We start from the raw sequence: 20056 nt of genomic DNA, 5'->3' as shown, positions 1-20056 counted from the left end.
AAAGCAAGGAAACTTTAGCTAAGTCAGCAGCGACTCCGCAAACGTTCACAGCAGGCGGTAAAAGATAATATGAAATTAATTACTTTTACTTCTGCTGGGTGAAGTATTCATCTAGTAGCTTATGGGAGCCTTTGATAGACTTATCTGGGTGGAAGGAGACACAGTACTTTAAAAATGATATTAGGATTTGCTAGTACAAGGACACCTCTGATCAGGAGTGTTACCAGATATATCAGTGAGACATAATAAATACATTTGTCCATGCAACAGAATACTGACATACTATATGGAATTTATTTGTGTGGGAAAAAAGAGAAAGGAAAAAAAGTTTTCTTAGATGGGTTGTGTCCACATAACTCTGTAGGTATACCTCCTACTGACTTAACTTAATGACGATCATTCAGCATGCTCCTACAAAGATGGTAAAGATAACTTTTCAATGTATTTCCTCCTCTTCCATTTATGTAAGAGGATGGAATGAAAAATACTGGGAAGAAAAATGTATCTCAGTAGGTCTACCCATACTAGTAGCTCACTCACCATACTGATAAGGGTGGAGATAAACAGTGCTCAACTGACATGTCACCGCTCTCCTCCCCCACATCTTCAAAAGAAACATGTATGAAAGGAATGTTTTTGGTATAACTAAAAGAATAATCATTGTGGCACAGCTACACTCTGGGGTCAACTAATACTCAAGTGCCATATTTGTGGATCTCTAACTTTCAAAAGGGCTGCACATTTCCCCTAATATTAGAAATACAGTACATCAAATTAATTTAATCAATAAAGACACAAATCTATAATAACACCAGCAGTCATTTTAATGGAAGATACATACATTATACAAGCTGTTTTAAACAAATCTGACAATTTAATGCGATTTCTGGCTTACCAAATTTTCCACCAACTTTTCAAATTTGAGTGCAAGTCTAGATCTACCCACCTAAAAATTCCATACCTTCTTTTAATGAATCATATGGTGCAGATTATCCCTCCTTTTCTGATCTCAGATGTGCTGTTAGCATTGAGTGTCCTACTGTATCTGTATTCTGTGGATGAAGTTACGTTTTGTGAAAGTTCGCTTCTATAGGCAAGAATATGATCAAATTCAGCCTTACAACAGTATCCAGATAGCAGCGCTAAAGTAGCACTGCTAATGTATCGTCGTACGGCTATCCAATTAGCCCCGAAGTGCCGCCGGCACTTATTGTGGATTATTTTCAGAATCTTATGTGTCCCAAAAAATAATCCACGAAAAAGTGCCAGTTTTTCATCACTGAAATGGCGAAATGATCTGTGATAAGCTCACAGACCTGTGTGTGTTTTCGTCTGAAATAATAGGATAAGGAGAAAAAAAACATTGGTAAAAAATGAGGAGCTGGGTGGATCTGGGGATGTGACTACTGTGATTCAGGATCAAACCTCAAAGTAGTATGGTAGCCTCAAAGAGAACATAAAATCATGCTTGCTTGCTGCACTGCGGGTGGTTGTGACAGAGGTGGGTGGGTCTGGGGGGAGTGAATGCATTGCATCCTCATAGCCCTGCCCCTGCTATACAATGCCATGACTACAGGCATTGTGAAGAGGGGAGTGGAGCCTGTACCGCCAACTTCACTTGGGAAGTGGGCAGCCATGTGGCTCCAGTCTCTGGGAGACTTGCCCACTTTTCTGAGTAGCCAGGAGTGCCACATGATTTTTGGGAGACTCCTAGCCATTCCGGGAGGGTAGCCAAGTATGATAAAAATGACACCCTTAGGGTGGAAACACTGCATTTATCAGCAATGGAAGTGCTTTTTCCTAACCAAAATTCTTTGTTGTGCTTTTTTAACCTGAAAATGATGTAGCACATTATGAGAATGCTTAGCTTGCTTTTATTTTTCATCACATAGAGCCAACAGTGTGCACGCCCAGCAATACATGGAGGTCAGACCTTCCGATGTGCCGCCGCAGGTCATAAAGACCGCCAGCTCTGCTGCTCTATTGATACGAGGCAGCGCAGAGCGCTCCTTATCCAACAGTACTGATACAGTAGCTTATTGTCTGCACATGGAAGACCCTGTACATTACAGCAGTAACATAAGGAGAGGGTATGAGAGCTGTAAACATTTACTGATAGTACGCAATCTTTTCTGCATATTGTGGGCATGGAGCTTATTGGGCTGTAATTACAAGTTGACAAGGATGACACTCACCAGGGGCTCAGCATTTTACACTCTTGGGGGCCCGTGGCCACCCAAAACAAGGTAGAGCGCTTTGCAAAATTACCCCAGCTTTGCCTTTTGCTCTGAGTTCATGGCTTTGGGTTCCATAATGGAGCCTCCATGATGTTGTGGTCCAGAAGTATAGTGCAAGTGATATAATGATGTCACAATGCAGCTAAGTAGCAGTTTTAGTTAGCCAAATCCTTTACTCTGCCAGGGGTACCCAGAATCCTAGATAAAGTGACCTATCTACCCCTTTCTGGTACTGAGAAACTTAGGGCCATATTTATTGGAAAGGTATTGTATGGGGAATCACCAGCCCTTACACTTCAAAAATCATTATGAGGTCTAGGAATCGAGAGTATTTACCCATACTGGAATTAATAAACTCAATGCCATGCTCAATTGATAGAGGAGAGACGTCTCTTTCAAATTATGTGGCCCCTTAAGGGTTACCTGTGATCACCCTGCCTTGCAGAAATGCTAATAGAGCCGTTGGATTGGGTAAAGGCACTAAATGTGTCAATTTCTCTCCCCCTTTAAGGAATGCCTTCATTTGAAAAAGAGGAATGCCTTTTAACAAACAAAAAAACAATGTGCCACATTAGAAGTCATAGTCTGGTGATTATAACATGCTATACTATACAAAGAATTAAGGAGCCCAGAGATGGGAGTTTCTAATGCCTAGATCACCTCTATCCTGGCTTTGATAAATTTAGATTTGGCCTTATTTGATGCATTACAATGTCAGCTTTTCAACATGTTATAGTAGTTTCCATTGTGCTGCATATATTATGCATTTATATATTCAGCAAATAATTTGTTTTATTGAATACAAGTGAAGAGGAGTCATCACATCACATTGTTTACCAATCCTAAAAACAAACCCAATCCCTTTCAAACAATGCGTTCACTAAGTCCATTGGGGAAATATTTATTTATATTATTTTCATTATATATATTATAAATCCATTTTCCTTAATTTAACAAAAGTTTCATGATATGTCAGGTTTTTTTTAAATGCCCTTCAATATGCAATAAAAGTATGTTGTATACAAAGAGCAATAGATGAGGTTAAACTATATTTGTGCTTTTGTACATGAAGCCATCTTATGTGAACAAAATACATAACTGCATCCTCATTAATTAAAAGTATTTTCCCTAGCAATGTTCTTTTCCTATAAGCTTGTTTGCCTTACTTTTAATGCCAACAAATTTACAATGATCTGAAGGTCTAGCCAAGAAATCCCTAGAGCTACAATTCCCAGAAGAGCAATCAGAGCACAACACAGAATGTTGCACATAGCACATTGCACTCCCTAACCTTAGCTCTAATGTCCCAAACGTACTATTATCAAAGAACCAGTTAAAAACAACATAGAACACAGTAATGAACTACCAGAAGGAGAGCTGATAGAGCTGATAAGACTCAAAGCAGATCATAATATTGTTATATTAATTTGATTATAAAAAGTGATATAGATTAATATATATATATATATATATATATATATATACATACACACACACGCACACACACATATATACTTGGCAGTTCTTCACAATAATGGAAGCAGGCGGCACTCCACCAGACTTGTTCAAAATAGACAATGAATCTATTTCAGCCGATGTTTTAAAACCTCAACAGCCTTGTCATCAGGGTGATGACAAGGCTTTGAAACGTCAGCTGAAATAAAGATTCATCGTCTATGTTGAACAAGTCCGGAGGAGTGCCGCCTGCTTCCATTATTGTGAAGACGTGCCAAGTGAATATCTACAAAGTATACATTCTAGTAAAATAGAAAAATATTATGTAAATATAGATCTTGTTCTTATCATTTTAACTTAAACGCTTGTCATTGACCTTGTGAACTACATTTAGAACAGAAATAATTGCACACTTTCCCATTTGTTGCACTCTGCCAATATTTTGTCTTTGCATGCTTACTGATTTTTATATTGGGCTGTTACAGTAAATTAACTGGCTTGTCACTTTGTAGACTAAGGGGCCTATTCATTAAACCTAAAAATTCTCTAGAGATAATTAGGTTTAGAACTCGCATGGAGTTCTACCTAATTATAGGTGGAATTCATCATTCCACCTCTCCATAAGTATCTATTACGAAAAGCTGTCATTTTTGCGATGACAGCTTTTCGGGAAATAGATACTTTTCCCTGCCTACACTACCTTATCGCATCTGGAAACAGTGCTGCGCATGTGCTGTTACATCTGTAAAACCACCGCATGTGCAGCATTGCCTACAGATACGTTAAGTTTGTGTACCCGACCCCCCCACTGCTCACCCCCCCCCGACTTACCTGTCCACGCAGCAGCCTCCGGCTCCGGCCTGCTCGTCTGTCATGTGGTTTCCCAGCAGACCACATGACAGATTAGAAAAAAAACTTTGTTGTGCTCTGTTGGGGAGCACACATGTCCGACCAGCCTCCGAAGCCTGAGGGCGAAGCAGAGCGCCGGAGGGACTCGTCGGGGGACCTGCACACGCTGATACAGGTAAGTCGATTCTGCTATTCGCCACCTCACAGTGGCGAATAGTAACTGCATCAAATTCCGAAAATTCATAAAATTTTCGGAATTTGATGAATACCACAATTTCCTCATCCCCATACTAATGTATGGGGAGTGTGGATATTAACGCAGGGGAACTTAGCAAGGAGATATCTGTGATATGTCCTGTGCTAAGTCTGTTCATGAATACCAAAATAACGTTATTTAAGGAAAATGTCCTTAAAAACGTTATTTTAGTGTTGATGAATAGGCCCCTAAATTACTTAATGCAGCTTTATAATTTTTATATTACAGTCACACGCAGGGTTATTTTTCTGGGTAAATAGGTTCAGGAACTGTGGCTGGAGCGCCTGGAGAAGGAGTTCTGGAGAAACAATTATATATTATATATATATATATATAATGTGTGTGTGTGTATATATATATATATATATATATATATATATACACACATATACACTTTAGAAAAGAAGGCACTCAAAAGGGTAAAAAAAAAAAAAAACCTTATGTAAAATACATTTTGGTCCAGGACATTTTGTCATAGGTAGACGTTCAGGAACTGAAAAATAAAATTGCACTGGTCTCATGTATTGCATTACTATTTTTTAAAAGTTAAGGAGGGATCAATTTCACCCAGAAAGTGCTTTACAATTCCTATTATTATCACTTAGTTGCTTTGCTAGCTTTGAATCAAAATCGCGGTTTGTTCAAATGATAGATTTCATATTTTACCACTATGTTCAACAAAACCATCAGCAATTTATGTTTGTATTATCTCAACAACTACAACATTTGTCTCCAGGGGATCTGCAATTAACGGCAGCATGCCAGAAATCCCCACGTTGCAAACCACCATGTGTGCAAGCTGATAACCAATCCTTTATACCAGTCTGCTATTAGAGGATGATAGTACCATCAGTAGATTCTATTCAGAAATGTAAATGCTTAAAACATTGTAGTAAAATAAATGATGCAATGCCTAAAACATAATGACATAAAATATCAAATGCTAATATATCAATATCACTAATGTGCCAGTTTTAGAAGCAGGCCCCCACCACTGCAATGTTGGGCCGGAGCAATATTAAATACAGGTTGAGTCTCCCATATCCAAAATGTTTGGGACCAGGGGTATTTTGGATATCGGAATATTCCGTTGTTTGGAATATTTGTATACCATAAAGAAATATCTTGGGAATGGGAACCAAATCTAAACACATAATGCATTTATGTTCTATATACACCTTATACATAGAGCCTGCAGGTCATTTTATACAATATTTTTAATAATTTTGTGTATCACAAAAAGTTTGTGTACATACATGAAATTCATTTATGTTTCATAGACACCTTATACATAAAGCCTGAAGGTTATTTTATACTATATTTTAATAATTATGTGCTTTAAACAAAGTTTGTGTACATTGAACCAAAAAGCAAAGTTTTCACTTTCTCAGTCATGCTAAAAATATTCAGTATTTCGGAATATTTGGATATAGGGAGACTCAACCTGTATTCACCATATTCTTGAGTGGGGGCAACCTGTCCTACATAAGTTGGAGCCTGTCATCTGTGCAGTTGGTGATGATAGGATAACAACAATTTTCTATTCTTGTGCCCAGGGGCGTCTTAAGAGAGGAGTGGGCCCGTGTGCACTCCGTGTGCGGGGGCCCCCTCCTCTCTCCCTGGTGGCCAGCAGCCGACTGAGGCGGCTAGCCAGCCACCGGAGCCTTAGTAGACTCTGGGCACTAGAGTGTGCCCGGAGTCTACTACGCATGCGCAGAACACTGGCGGACATTTTCCAGTGTTCTGAGCAGCACAGACACCCCACGTGGAATCATGGACAGGTAAGTCTGTGTGCGGTTCGGGCCCCCCCTGGGCCCGTGTGCCCCGCACACACTGCACCCATTATAGATACGCCACTGCTTGTGCCAGGTACAGTACAGAATTATCGACCCTGGAGGTGGCCTCACCATCTCCCATGTAATTGGGGCAAGGGTTAAGCATAGACATGCTGAGAGCCACAGGTTTCCTGGCTATTACATTATTCCTCACGTTGGGGTCTATTCATCATCATTTAATTTAAACAAAAGCAAGTTTAAATTTAAATTTTCACTTACATATGTATAAATTAAGTATTGGGGCCATTCATTACAAATGTAACACAGGAGATATCTCCTTCTTACCTTTCAGCCCCAATGTGGCCCGCCATCCCCATATACTAGTATGGGAACCTAAATTCATCAAGCTCCAAAAATACTATATTTTTGGACTTGACTGCAGGAACTTAATCCAGATCCCTCCGTCCCCACTTGGCTTCTTCTGCCAATGTTCACACATCTGCAGTAGCACTGCCGAGTCAGACTTGGCGGTGCTAATTTTCACCGCTACTAACATAGCGGTGATAGGGATGGTGGAGGCAGCTGATCTTCAGATTACCTGTCTCCACACTGGAGCAATGGTGAATTGTATCCACTGCTGTTGCTTGCAGTGAGTTGGATACTCAATTATCATGGGCCGCCCAACCCCCGATAATTAACATAATGAATAGACCCCTATGGGACCTATTTATCAAGCTCTTCGGCCCTAGCAATTAAACGGAAACAGCAGATTCAGGGGGCATATTAGAGTACTGAAACTGCTATAAAAGACTGATTTTAGCACTTCCATAAAAAATAATTGTAAGCTAAAAAGATGGAGTTTTCATTCAGCAATATGTCCTAGACACTGTAACTTATCACCCCAGAGTAGTAATCAGGGTGTGTGTGCAAATACTAAACATGTGCTGAGAAAGCATTTTAATTTATTTTTATTAAAGGACAAATACTAACAATTATTTCACAGATTAGTTTGCAATCTCTGCACAGTACATTACCAGCATTATACATCAACATGCAATATTACTGCATGCATCCATAAATGACCAGTCACAGACAACAGGAAAAGTCACAATCCACAACATGCAGAACAATCATGCGCTCTTTAGTACACACGTGGACTCGTATAAAGAGGTCATCCAGGAAGGTGCTGAAAAACTAGGTATCTGTGGAAGGTTAAGAGTCAAGCTTGGAACTTTTGGAAGAGGTACACTAGGAAGACTGTTGGTGATGGTTCTGTAAAACAGAATTCAGGAATACAACATTTTTTATACTTGAAAAAACAAACTTTAAAAATGTGTAATTACTGGGGGAAAAAAATAGAATGGAAAATATGTGTTGACTATTATGAAAATATATCTCGAGTTATCAAATGCTGGATCCAAATTATTTTTTATTATTATTCCTTCATCAAAAAATGCTGGACCACGCAGAAAAACTGATCAATTCTGCGTACTGTGCTTCATGAAATTTTATTTACTATCTATATTTAGACACTGATAAACAAGTAGGTGGCATTCAGGGTTCAGCTTCAATAACGAGGACAATGGTCTATATTTATATATTACATACTACTGTGTATATATATATATATATATATATATATATATATATATATATAGTACATACTGCAATACATTCTAAGTACACATATACATCTAATGTGTGTGCATGAAAAAAATATGAGAATTGTATGTAAAAAAATAAATAAAAAAATAATAATGTGGATGCTGCTTATCAAATCTATAACATAATACTTTAAACAGATATTCTGTTCTTTCCGGTTTGTGCTGACTACTAAATTCTTAAAAGTCGACAAAGCAAAATGTGGAGGTAAATGTCCTTTCCAATGGTAATAAACATGATATTCTATAAAAAAAACCTTTACTATCATTTTATGCATGCAAATTGGAGATACAAGTTTCCCTTCACTTTCTGTTTCTTCCATAGTAGAATACAAAACATACACTGCATTTTTATTATGCTGATTTTTTTTCTTAATGGCAAAATATACAGATGCACTGCATGTCTTTTCATAGAAATCTGCACCTAAATCACTTATCTCGCACATACATAGCTGTATGCTCAGTTACCACTTTCGGGTAATGCCAAACACATCACAAAATGACTTGAGGAATTACAGTCCCAGACTCGAATGCCAGTGGCTATTTCAACCTCCAGCTGACTATCACTTTCACACAACAATAGTGTATGAAAAGCGTCCAGTAATGATTGGATTAGGGAGAATATTTAGCAGCCCTAGGTGGGCTCAATGGACTTCTGTGCTCTTATTTATCAGTTTGATTAAATATGGAATTTGTTTTTCTCAGCACTTTATTACTCCTTCGTATTACTCCCCTCGTGTTATGCTGCTTCAATGAAAAAATTAAACTTATGAGACTTCTGTTATGCAGAAAGAAGTCTAATTATTATTACAATTAAGAACAACGGAGGCACACTCTTATACCGATACCAAGGCAAATTTAATCAGATATCCCCATCAGGACTTGCCAACATATTGACCAAGCAATTTGCTTATCTATACACATGGCTGCAACAAAGCAAAAATAGGCCAGTGACTTCACAAAACATTGTTTACATCGCAGACTCACATTGTTGCAGATTTGCAATTTACTTGTATAATCTTGCAAAGCATTTACATCATTTACTCTACTTTATTAGGATTCAAGTATTCACATAACAAATAATATTCTATTATAAGTACAATATCTGATATCAAATATATACATTGAGCATTACCTATAAAGTGGTGAAAATACATCATTGAGATCCATTTGGGAATTAAAAAGTGTCACCTTATTTACTCATAATAGGTCAAATATTCTATAGCTGTTTTAATATCTTAAAATAAGGAATTGTTTAGTTTGTATGGAACATTTGTCTAATTTATTTTGAATTCTGTTACATATTGTGGGTAAGTATTTGGACAGTAACTATGATTCAAAATCAGTTTATATTAATTTGTCTTCTCATGTTATCATCAGTTAGTAAAACAAAGCATAGTACAAATACAAAATCATCTTACTTACTTGACTGGCTGCCATGTTTCTTGTTCAAAACCTTTATGAATAGACTGTGCAACTGAAGACTCCATGAGGTCTATATAACGGATGACCAGTGGCACAAAACACTCCTGGAGATGTTTGTGAAATATTCCATTGCATAGCAGAGCTTCATGGGGGTAAACAAAAATGAATAAATATACAAGTAAAAACATCTACAAACCAATAAAATATATCCTCCTAGAACACCCTTTACAGTGCTGAATGTAGACAATTATAGCCCTTTATCGTGTTTCTCACAAACCAAAACAGTCTGGAAGGGTTTTCTGCAATCACTGAAGAGTAGGTAGTGATATAGGAGACCAAGTCCTGAAATATGTATGTTGATAGAAATTATCTAAATATGATTATCTGACCTTATATTATGAGAGCAAAAAGGAACTGAATTACAGATGTACTAATCTTTAAACATTTAAGATGTTGATTTTTTTTTACTGCATAATTCCTTGTGCAGTATATATTTAGCAGAAATACCGAGGCGGGTTAGTTGTTGGTGCCCTCCATCCCTCACTCCCAACAGCACTCACACACACTCCCCCTAAACCACATTTGCTACCAACACCCCAGCAGCATCCAGTCACACACTCTCCTCCACCTGCATTCTTTTCCAACACTCTAACAGCACCCAGACACACACCCACCCCTTCCTGCATTCACTACTAACAACCCAAAAGTGCCCAGACAAATACTCCCACCCGGCATTCACTGCCAACTAACCGGCAGCACCCAGACACACACTCTCCCACCTAACTATTCACTCCCAACAATCCAGCAGCACCAAGACAAACATTCTCCTCCCCCAGCATTCAATGCCAACACCCCAGAATCACCCAGACACACTCCCTCCCTCCTGCATCCACTACTAACAGCCCACTAGCACCCAGACACACTCCCTCCCTCCCGCATTCACTAACAGCCCACTAGCACCCAGACACACACCCTCCCTCCCGCATTAACTACTAACACCTCAACAGCACCCAGACACACACTCTCCCCCCTTCACATTAATTTTCAACATCCCAGAGCACCCAGACACACACACACTCTCCTCCCCCTGGTTTCACTGCCTACACCCCAGCAGAACCCACACACTCTCCCTCCCTGCATTCACTGCCATGCCAACACGGTAACACCCCAGCAGTAGTACCCAGACATACACTCCTCCCCTAATTAAATGCCAACACCCCAGCACACAAACACTACCTGTTGTTGCTCAGGGTCTCCCATTCTTGCTGTTAATGTTTCAAGTTAATACATATTATATGAGGTGCACATTATTCCATCATAGCTAGTTTATATATTAATAAGGACAATAGAAGGCCTCCTGGATCTCACACAGTGATCTTCCCGTAAAATGGTACAGTGCCTAATGCTTTTTTTTTTTTTTAAAACCTGTATAAATTACAGGAGTGAACTATAATAGTAAGAACTCACCAAGATCAGTTTTTAGAAAGAAAACAAAAGACACACAATAACAAACCAGAAATATAGGGAATCAGATATCAGTCAGCTTAATTTATAGTCTTTCTTATTTGGCAGGTACCTAATGCTTTTATATATAACTTCCATAAATTGTGCAATATGGCTATGATGCATCAGAACGAAGACAAGACACAGCATCAGGAATCAAAATTCAGATGGACATACACATAACATAAAGGTATTTCAGTTTGGATCACCCAACCAGGTCATCTTAACATAAAATGCAGTAACAATACTTGGACTGTGGTTTGGGTATACCTATATCTGCGAAATATCTCATGATATTCCTACATCAAGCACATCCAGCAGAACTGTAGTTGATACAAATTACTCACACAAAGTAATGCACCATCTATTAAAACTGAACTTTGGCCCTCATTCAGAGCCGTACGCTCTGAGCAGAGCGCACGCTCTGAATGAGGGCCGGGCTCCATTTTCATGGAGCGTCCTCCTGGACGCTCGTATAGCTGTGGGTCACCACCCACAGGCTATACGAGCGTGCATTGTGATGGTCGCGATGGTCGCGACCATCGCGACCATCGAATTTGCGAGCCGGAGCCTGCGGTTGAGGTTTTCAACCGCAAGCTCCGGAGTGATTTTGGCTCTATCAGAGCCAAAATCACTCCCACTGACATCACTAGTGATGTCAGTGGGCCGGCTTCTGACGGGAGGGGTTCCCGTGGGAACGCCCCCGTCAGGGAGGCACGCCCCCGGCACGCCCACCAAAGGGGGCGTGCTGTCAATCAACATTGACAGCACGCCCCCTTTGATCGGACACAACGAGCGAAGGACTTTCCTTCGCTCGTCGCGTCTGGCGCATGCGCACGACGGAGATCCCTCCGTCGTGCGCATGCTCAGTCCATAACATCGACCCACTTGCGAGCGGACAGCCGCTCGCGAGTGGGTCTGAATCAGGCCCTTTGTTCCTTTGGAACTTAATGCAAGGCCTCATTAGCTACCTACCAGGCATTTACCAGACATCATAGCTTAAAGTTCCGACAAACACAGACATTCTAAAAGAATACTAGCTAAATGCATTAAAGCGTTCAATTTGTCACTACATCTGTAGTGCATTCAAAACATCATCATAGTAGGTCCATAACACTCTAAAGAATGTTTCTCAAAGTCTCCATACCATGGTCAAGCGTGTCCTATCAGGTACAAAATGAGCATATCCCTACATGCATATTGTATTTTTTTTAGAGCATGCTTAATGCTCTGAACACTTGGGCTGTCGTCATCATTTACAGAAAGCAAAGGAAAACCGTTATCAGGATGTTTGTGAATAAACATCTATTTTATATAACGTAATATTCTTTTAACAATGAATGCAAAATATCTTGCAGAATGCCTGTGCAGTGCATATGGCATTACGTGATGGAGGCGGGATAGTTGTAGCAATACATATTCTTCTGTGTAAAAATTTAAATCAGGATAGTCTAAAGTTCTTCTAAGGGTGGAGCGTGTATCTTTTTAAATTCACATTGTAGGATCTTCAACAAAGTACTTTAACACACTAACATTTTTTTTTTAAATGTAGATTCTATTTATTTTTAAGCATGAATTACAAACATGGCATGGAACATTACAAGAAAAACAGCAGAGAGAATACATACAAAAATAATCGGTTGGGGCATGGAGGTGGTTTGGGAGCAAAATAGTCGTCAAGTACTGTACAGTAGCATGGATGAGAAAAAGGCTTTGTATGCAGAAGGAGTTAGACCCTACATATATAAACAGGGGGCCCATATTTGTTGGAATTTATAATTTTTTTTAATTCTGGTTATGAACCAGATAAAAGTGACAAAGTACTAATGTCCAGGGGTCTTTCTGAATATGGTATGGAAGGTGTAACGAGTGAAGGGACTTAACTATTTTAACAGAAGAGGTAAATTTTTGCACTCAAACACCAAATATGTATAAAGATCCCATCTTGTTGTAGCCTTGTAAAAAGAAGGGGGAGATGGAGGGTTACATTTTTGCAAGTCTATAAGAGGTAAGATGCCAGTGGAAATACATTTTATATGCATTTTATATGCTTTATCAATGTGGATATCAAGCTAGAAGCTACAGCAGTCCTGATCACTTCTCAGGAATCCTCATTGGGAGAGGGACCCAGGTACTGTATCTCTCAGATTCCCTCTCAAGCCTGTTTCCAGAGTTGATGGTCCTATCAAGGAGAATAGGGTAGAAACTACACTTCTATGCAGAGGAGCAGAGAGGCAGAGTTAATCAAACATTGCAAAGTGGGTGTTATCTGACAAGAGGACCTCACCAAATGCCTGAGCTCAAGGTAAGAATAAAATGTTAGTTAAAGTCATGAAATTTAGAACATAAACTCCTTAAATAAGGGTATCATTTCATGAATAATCATGTCTCCAGCAAAACGTACTGTATACCAGAGTTTTGTCCACTGCTAAAACACTATAGGACCCCAGGGGGGGAAATCATAGTTATGCCATAGTGGCATGATAGCTAGAGGTGATAGTGGGGTTATTGGATTTCCAGTTCTTTGCTGAGAAGGATAAAGTAGAGAAGGATCTGATGAGGGTGAGGAGACATACTCAGGATAGGCCCCAAATATATGGGAGTTTAAAAATAGCTGACTTAATGTCTAGCCATAACAAAGATTTCCAGTGGGCAAAGTAGGCTATCATTTGACTATATGATTTAAGATATGGAAAGCCTCTGGCACTGCAGGTAGTATTTTTTTTATGGAGGGACAGCTCGATTCTGGGAGATCTGCTGTGTCATATAAATTAGGAAAGCAATCGTTGGAGCTCAGAGAGTTCTGATAGTGGGAACCTGAAAGGGAGGGTTTGGAATCAGTAAAGAAGTTCAGGAAGGACATTCATTTTAATTGGCATGTTCCTCCTCAGCCAATAAATTAGCAAGGGATGCCAAAATAAGAGATCATGTTTAATTTTAGCCAATGAGCCAGGAAAATTCTACCAGTCAAGGGACTCATATGAATGGGTGATGCAAATTCATAGATCTTTTAATTGGTAGGTAGTCATTAAGATGACATTTAGATCATCAACATGGACAAAAAGTCGACAGTCAAAATGTCAACATTCATAATGTCAACATTGTAACTGCCAACAGGCAGTTTGTTAACAGTCCATTTTTAGTGTCCGGGTTAGGGACCTGAAAACTTCACTGGAAGTAGCAAAGTTGAACAGAAGCTTTCTGTTCCTGGAATCAGACTAAATACCCTTAGGTAGTTGGTCATTGGATCAGAAGATCAGCTGAGTGACCGCAGGCCTACCACTGGGAAAGACTAGTCAGGTAATACAGACTAACATGGCTGTGCCCATGACCGCCACTGTGGTAAACAGAACACATGCATGGAAGCCCTAGCAGACCCTGGGGAGAATACTCACCCACCACTCACCTCCACACCCGGCAATTGAACACATAAGCTCAAGGACGCCAGTGCAGCGGTGAATAGCAGCTGATCCCAGGCTGCATCCTGACACTGATATTTTATTGCAGAGTCTGGACACTAATGTGTTGATTTTATCGCTTTTTTGTTAACACTTATGGCTCAGCCATTTCAATTTGTTAGCAACTTAATGATATAAAAGTAAGTTCACCTCTGGTTGTTAATCACTGCTGGAGAATGGTTGGATCAGAGGTGGTCTTATGCTGTAGTTCCAGTTGTTGACTATTATCCATCAAGCACATGATTTTGGCCAGCTGATCATGTTTAGGTTTAGAAGTGAGTGCAATAAAAGAGGTCTCCTGCCTTATGCGAATCCCAGGGTCATGGGAGAAATGTCGGCAGTCTCGGTTTTAAAATAATCCGAGAGAAGGGATGTAAGGTAGGCAGTAGTTGTATTATCATGTAATAGTAAGACTTAATCCACTACATTGTTCTTTGGGTGATAGAGAGCCTGGGAGGAGACATCAGTGGTGATCAGGGCATGTTTGGACTATGTGATAGGATGGATCCTAGAGTCTACAAGGTTTAAGGTGAGATCATGGCTGAGCAGGATTAGGCTAATTCTAAAATAGAGGTTTGTGGGAAAATAGAAGGAATGATCTATAGCAAGAGGATTGAAGATTCTCCAGGAGTCGTAAAGACTACAAAGTTTCAAAAGTTCCCGTACAGCTCTCTTTTCTGAGCTGGGGAGACAACAGCATTAAAATCACCTCCCGCTAATAGCTCACCTGGTCAGACTTGGGAGAGAAGAGAGCTGGTCAGAGTTTGGAGCATAAACATTCATCAGAGTACTGTACAAAGAAGATAATTCAATTTTCTGACCAAAATTAGGAATCTATCCTGTTTGCTCCTGTGGGTCCCTATTATTTCAAAAGATAAGGCATCTGTCGAAAATAATTACTACTCCACTTTTTTTCCCTATGGTCACAGACATGAAAAGCAAACTTAAGTGCCAGATGAAGTTGCTGGGCAAAATGCATTTCTTAAAGTAATATTAAGTCCCTCTTATGATCATTAAGAGAGGAGAACTACTTGTACCACTTCTGGGGCCAGTTAAGACCTTTAACATTTTACATCATTATTTGTAAGGTCATGAAAACTGGATGGGGATCTTGCTGGAGGGAACATACAATGTAGGTACTTGCAGTACCAGGGATCTAGAGAAGGAAGAATACCAGATGACCAGAAAAGGTGGAGAAGGGGAAGGTCAGCCATCTTTAATGCTTGATTGGAGCAGAGGATGATACCATGGGCATTGGGGAGCCAGCTGCACATCTGATGCTTAAAGAGAAATGTAGAAGACAGACACACAGGGGCAGAAGACCAAAAGAGGAGGGGAGCAACAACCAGAATGACAATGGAACATTAGTTTTAACCACACAAATGGGAGGCAAAAAGAAGTAGGTGGACAAAAGAAGCATGTAATAAACATATAGGGATACTACAAGAAACAGTAAACATAGCATGCAGTCACATAGCATTAGTGACAAATTTAGCACATAAGGCCTAGACTCGAGATAGCAACACAGATAACAGTGACTGTGAAGAGCAACACGGTCTCAATCAAATGGAACCCAACAGTAATACTTATTTAATAGCCATATAAAGGAAGAATGAGAATAGTATTTCAACAAAGTAAGTAAAAACATATGCATGGTATTAGCTTTCACATGAAACATTGATATAAATAAGTGTATTAAGAGGGGCAGTGCCCATACTAAAGTATATAAAATGGAAACTGGCCATATCCTTGAAGTATTCCAGGTCTATGCAGGAGAGTCTGACAGCAAGCAACAGGGGCTCTAAGGAATTAATAAGTGACAAAAAGAAAAGGACATGCATGTGTCCAGAAAGTGTGCTGCAGACAACGCAATGTGAGCAATCAGAAGAATATGTTGCATTGACAAGTTTAAGCATGATAAAAAACAACTTGATCCTTGGGCGTTGAAGGGATGGACGATTCTGGAATGGTTCTCCGAGTACGTGTGGGGGGGGTAGTTCTAGAAGAAGTTGTCAGAGGTGGTTAGGAAGAGGTCAGTGGATCTCCTGAGATAATCTGATCCTGTGCAGCAAGGCCTGACTGTCAGACAGCGATCTTGCCAAGAGCTGTCCATCTTGATGCCAGAGGAAAGGGCAAAAGGAGAGACCCCATTAGACATTATCCTTCCTGAGCATCTGTATAGTAATGAAAGCACAATATGACATCCCTCAATTGACACTGATCCTGTGATTTCAGTTTAAGGGCCCTCTTGGTGGGATCCAGGAGCAATTGACTCTCAGGAACTTCAGGGTCAAGCTGAAATAAAACAATTTTTTGAGATGCGGGTCCAAGTAAACTAATTAAACGGATTCAGGGATACCTTTAATCCTTAGATTGTTTATGGGTTTGATTCAGAGTTGTACGCCTATCACACAGCCACTTCTTTGTACACAGCAGCTGTGGATGCATCTTGAATAAATAGGCAACTCCTACTGGCTTCTCTGATCCACTGCTGTATCTGTGGATGCAGTATTTGATCATCTGCATGAACATTGGTCATCTGAGTAACCCTCACATTACTTAGGATAGCTGGGAAATTCATGCTGCTTAAGCCAGTGAAGCTGCGTTGCCAGTGCCACTGGTCTGAACAGACACTAAACAAATGTGGCTGATGCCCCAATTTTCTGTAATGCTGCCTGTCGCTGCTTCATTGCTGCCCTCAAACTCCAGCAGCATGTCAATCATGCTCCAGCATTTGGTTCACTACGAGTGATCGCTGCTCCAGGTCTGCACATGCGCAATGCGGCTTCTGCAAAAATCTAAAAACATCTGAGATGTATGGAAACCTTTGGGTTTGCGTACTTTTCTGAAATAGGACCCAATTTCCTCCTGGTGCTCTTGTATGGAAAACAGTTTGCCCTGAGGGGAAAAGTCTCCAACAGATGTCCACAGTCGAGCAGATGCTGACACTTTAGCTAAACATGCCCGCCCATAATAGCCACCAAGCCACCACCCCAACACACTAACTTTTGACAACACACCTAAAAATATTTTTAGATAAAGATATTGGTAAGCAGCAAGGAAATAGGTTTTATCCATCCACTTGGTCACAGTACAACAGAACACATCTGTAGAGTCGGATTGAACGGTTTCGTCATTCCAAAAATCAATAAAGCTTAGGAGTCCTATGGACACTAATACTGTAAGAAAGGACAAATTTGCCCATCTTTAGAGGCAAGTTGAAAAACAATTTAACAGCACATTCACTGTATAATAGTAAGCAATTTAGACACTACCATCAAGGGTTATACAAGCTTAACATCCAAAAGGTGCCACAAGTGTCCTTTAATTTAATCATTTCTTCAATTCCTTCTTTAGGAGAAACACATAATATAATAGGTAGCAATAGTGTAACTCATTTTACATAAATTCACTTTAACCATTCTTCTAACTGTAATATAAAGTGGCCGGGATCATGGATTAGGCATAAATGAAAAATGCGTTTTAGGTTCAAGGCTTTTAAACATGACATTACGACAGCATAACATGCAATTGTCAGTTCTGCAATTTTTAATATCTGTAGATAAACCTAATGTATAAAGAGCTCCTCATTTGAAAAAATTCTGGAAAATAATATCTGATGATACGTTGAAGAGAAGAGCAGCCCAGTGGGACTTCCACCTATTCATTTCCTAATGAGGTTTTTGATAATGAGAGTTGACTTTGCCAGTCACTCTGAGCTCTATTATGGCTAATTTGACTCCACTTCACTTCTCCTGATAATTATTAACACTAGCCTTTTTATCCTCATGAGGCCTCATTTCAGTTTTTGATTTTATATCTTCCTTTATGAGGGATGAAGTATTGAAGAACAGGATTAATTTACTGCTAAAATAGAAAATGTATTCCTTGTTAAAGACAGACAGTTATATTTAAAGGATATATTTTAGGACATTTTGATTCTGACTTTAATGTATTAGCGGTGTAAAAAGGCTGTTAATTAAGGAACAAATACTGTAGTATGTTTCACTTGGGAATTGTCTCCTGGCAGAATGGTCATTTGCCACTTATGAGGTTCTCTTTCACAGATTAAAAGGTGAAACAAGAGCCTGATTTACACTTGAATATGAGATGAAGTTGCATAGATTTCACTTCAGAAAATACCAGTTTGGTTCCTTGATAATGTAACCTAAGTGGACTGAAATACAAATGAACATTAGCAACCATTACATGTTTAATGAAGTAAAGAAATTTCTTATTGACTCACTTATGCAAAATTTGCTATACAAGTGAATATATATTGTTTTTTCATATTTGTTAGAGCTTGATTTTGGTAGAACTGGGGATTAAGTAAACACTTTGCCCTAGTCACTTTTCTGAAATGAGTGTTGCCACAAATATATAACCCACATATTTTATAGTAAAGTTATAACAAAAAATATGTATTTCAAAAGAATGTCTTGCACCAATACAGGTGCAATATACTGTATATTAATTTTTTATTTTTTTAAACCTTCATGCTGTGACTGCACATTTGTATTTTACCCACATGTATAAGCCCTTAAGGAGTAAAAGTGGAATATGGCTAGGTTGGTAGGCCAAAGTTGTTGGGATGAAAGTACCATTATGGAAATTTTGTGATGACATGCATTTATGTCAGGCAATGACTGAAGTGGTTTTATGGAGCTGTGCAAAGTGTTAGAGATCAGAATTTGTGATGTAATAGTGTTAGGGACATATCCAATTGCAGGCGTAATTTTGAAAAACCCTGCGTTGCGGGTCTTTCCCACAACCGTGAAGCTTTTTCCTATTCAACTGCGGGATATAAAATTAGTTGTAGTAATTTCTATAGGAATTACCATGACTATTTTCTCACAGACCCGAAGTAGGTCTAAAAAAAATCCTTATTTTAAGCTAAAAATGTAAGGGACCCCTTCAGAACCCCTTGGACACCCCCATAATGACTAATTAGGCAATTTAAAGTTTTCAATTAGCCTAATTGGTCCAATAATTACATGTCATTATTGGTTGTTAAAACCAATAATGGCCTCAAATTACCCCAAATTAATAGTTTTCATTAATCTTTGCACCCTGCATTTAATTAGCTACATTTAAACGAAAAAAAAATGCTTTATCTTTTTTTTTTTAATTGGCCTAAAATGAAACCAAATTCACCTTTTTTTCTACGTTTTTCTTTTATTCATTTTAATAAGACTTGAAAAGTTTACTTTTAATATTTTTTTACTTTAAAAAAAGTGCACAAATCAGCCATTTAATGCGGTTTTAAAAAATAATTTGAGACCGTAATAAGCAACATTACTTCTACCCAATTTTTTTCTTATATTTTTTTAGGGTACGTGCTGTTCCCTTTATATTTCCTTGGGGTCTTGCCCAAAAAAAAGTTGCAACCAATTTTTCTCTCTATTGGATACTGCGGATATTGGGATTGGGCATACCT

At 39.1% G+C, this 20056-nt stretch overlaps 1 protein-coding gene across 8 annotated transcripts in view; it reads right to left on the bottom strand.

The window, feature by feature from the left end:
- The window catches only part of CADPS2 (calcium dependent secretion activator 2), a 651719-nt gene that overhangs the window by 140312 nt on the left and 491351 nt on the right, over positions 1-20056 (bottom strand). For 6 of the 8 annotated variants that reach the window (XM_088457657.1, XM_088457656.1, XM_088457658.1 and 3 more), the window contains 2 exons: positions 9659-9800; positions 7725-7844 (listed from right to left, as the gene is read on the bottom strand). In XM_088457657.1, coding sequence (XP_088313783.1) covers positions 7725-7844; positions 9659-9800 — 262 coding nt within the window. The remainder of the gene's footprint in view (positions 1-7724; positions 7845-9658; positions 9801-20056) is intronic. The other 2 variants (XM_088457654.1, XM_088457655.1) reach the window with 1 other exon arrangement.

The sequence above is a fragment of the Taudactylus pleione genome, unplaced genomic scaffold (assembly GCF_031769625.1).
Source record: "Taudactylus pleione unplaced genomic scaffold, aTauple2 ptg000041l, whole genome shotgun sequence".
In the NCBI taxonomy this organism is placed as follows: domain Eukaryota; kingdom Metazoa; phylum Chordata; class Amphibia; order Anura; family Myobatrachidae; genus Taudactylus; species Taudactylus pleione.
Note: the sequence above shows the minus strand (reverse complement) of the source record. Positions and strands in the feature narration are given on the sequence as shown.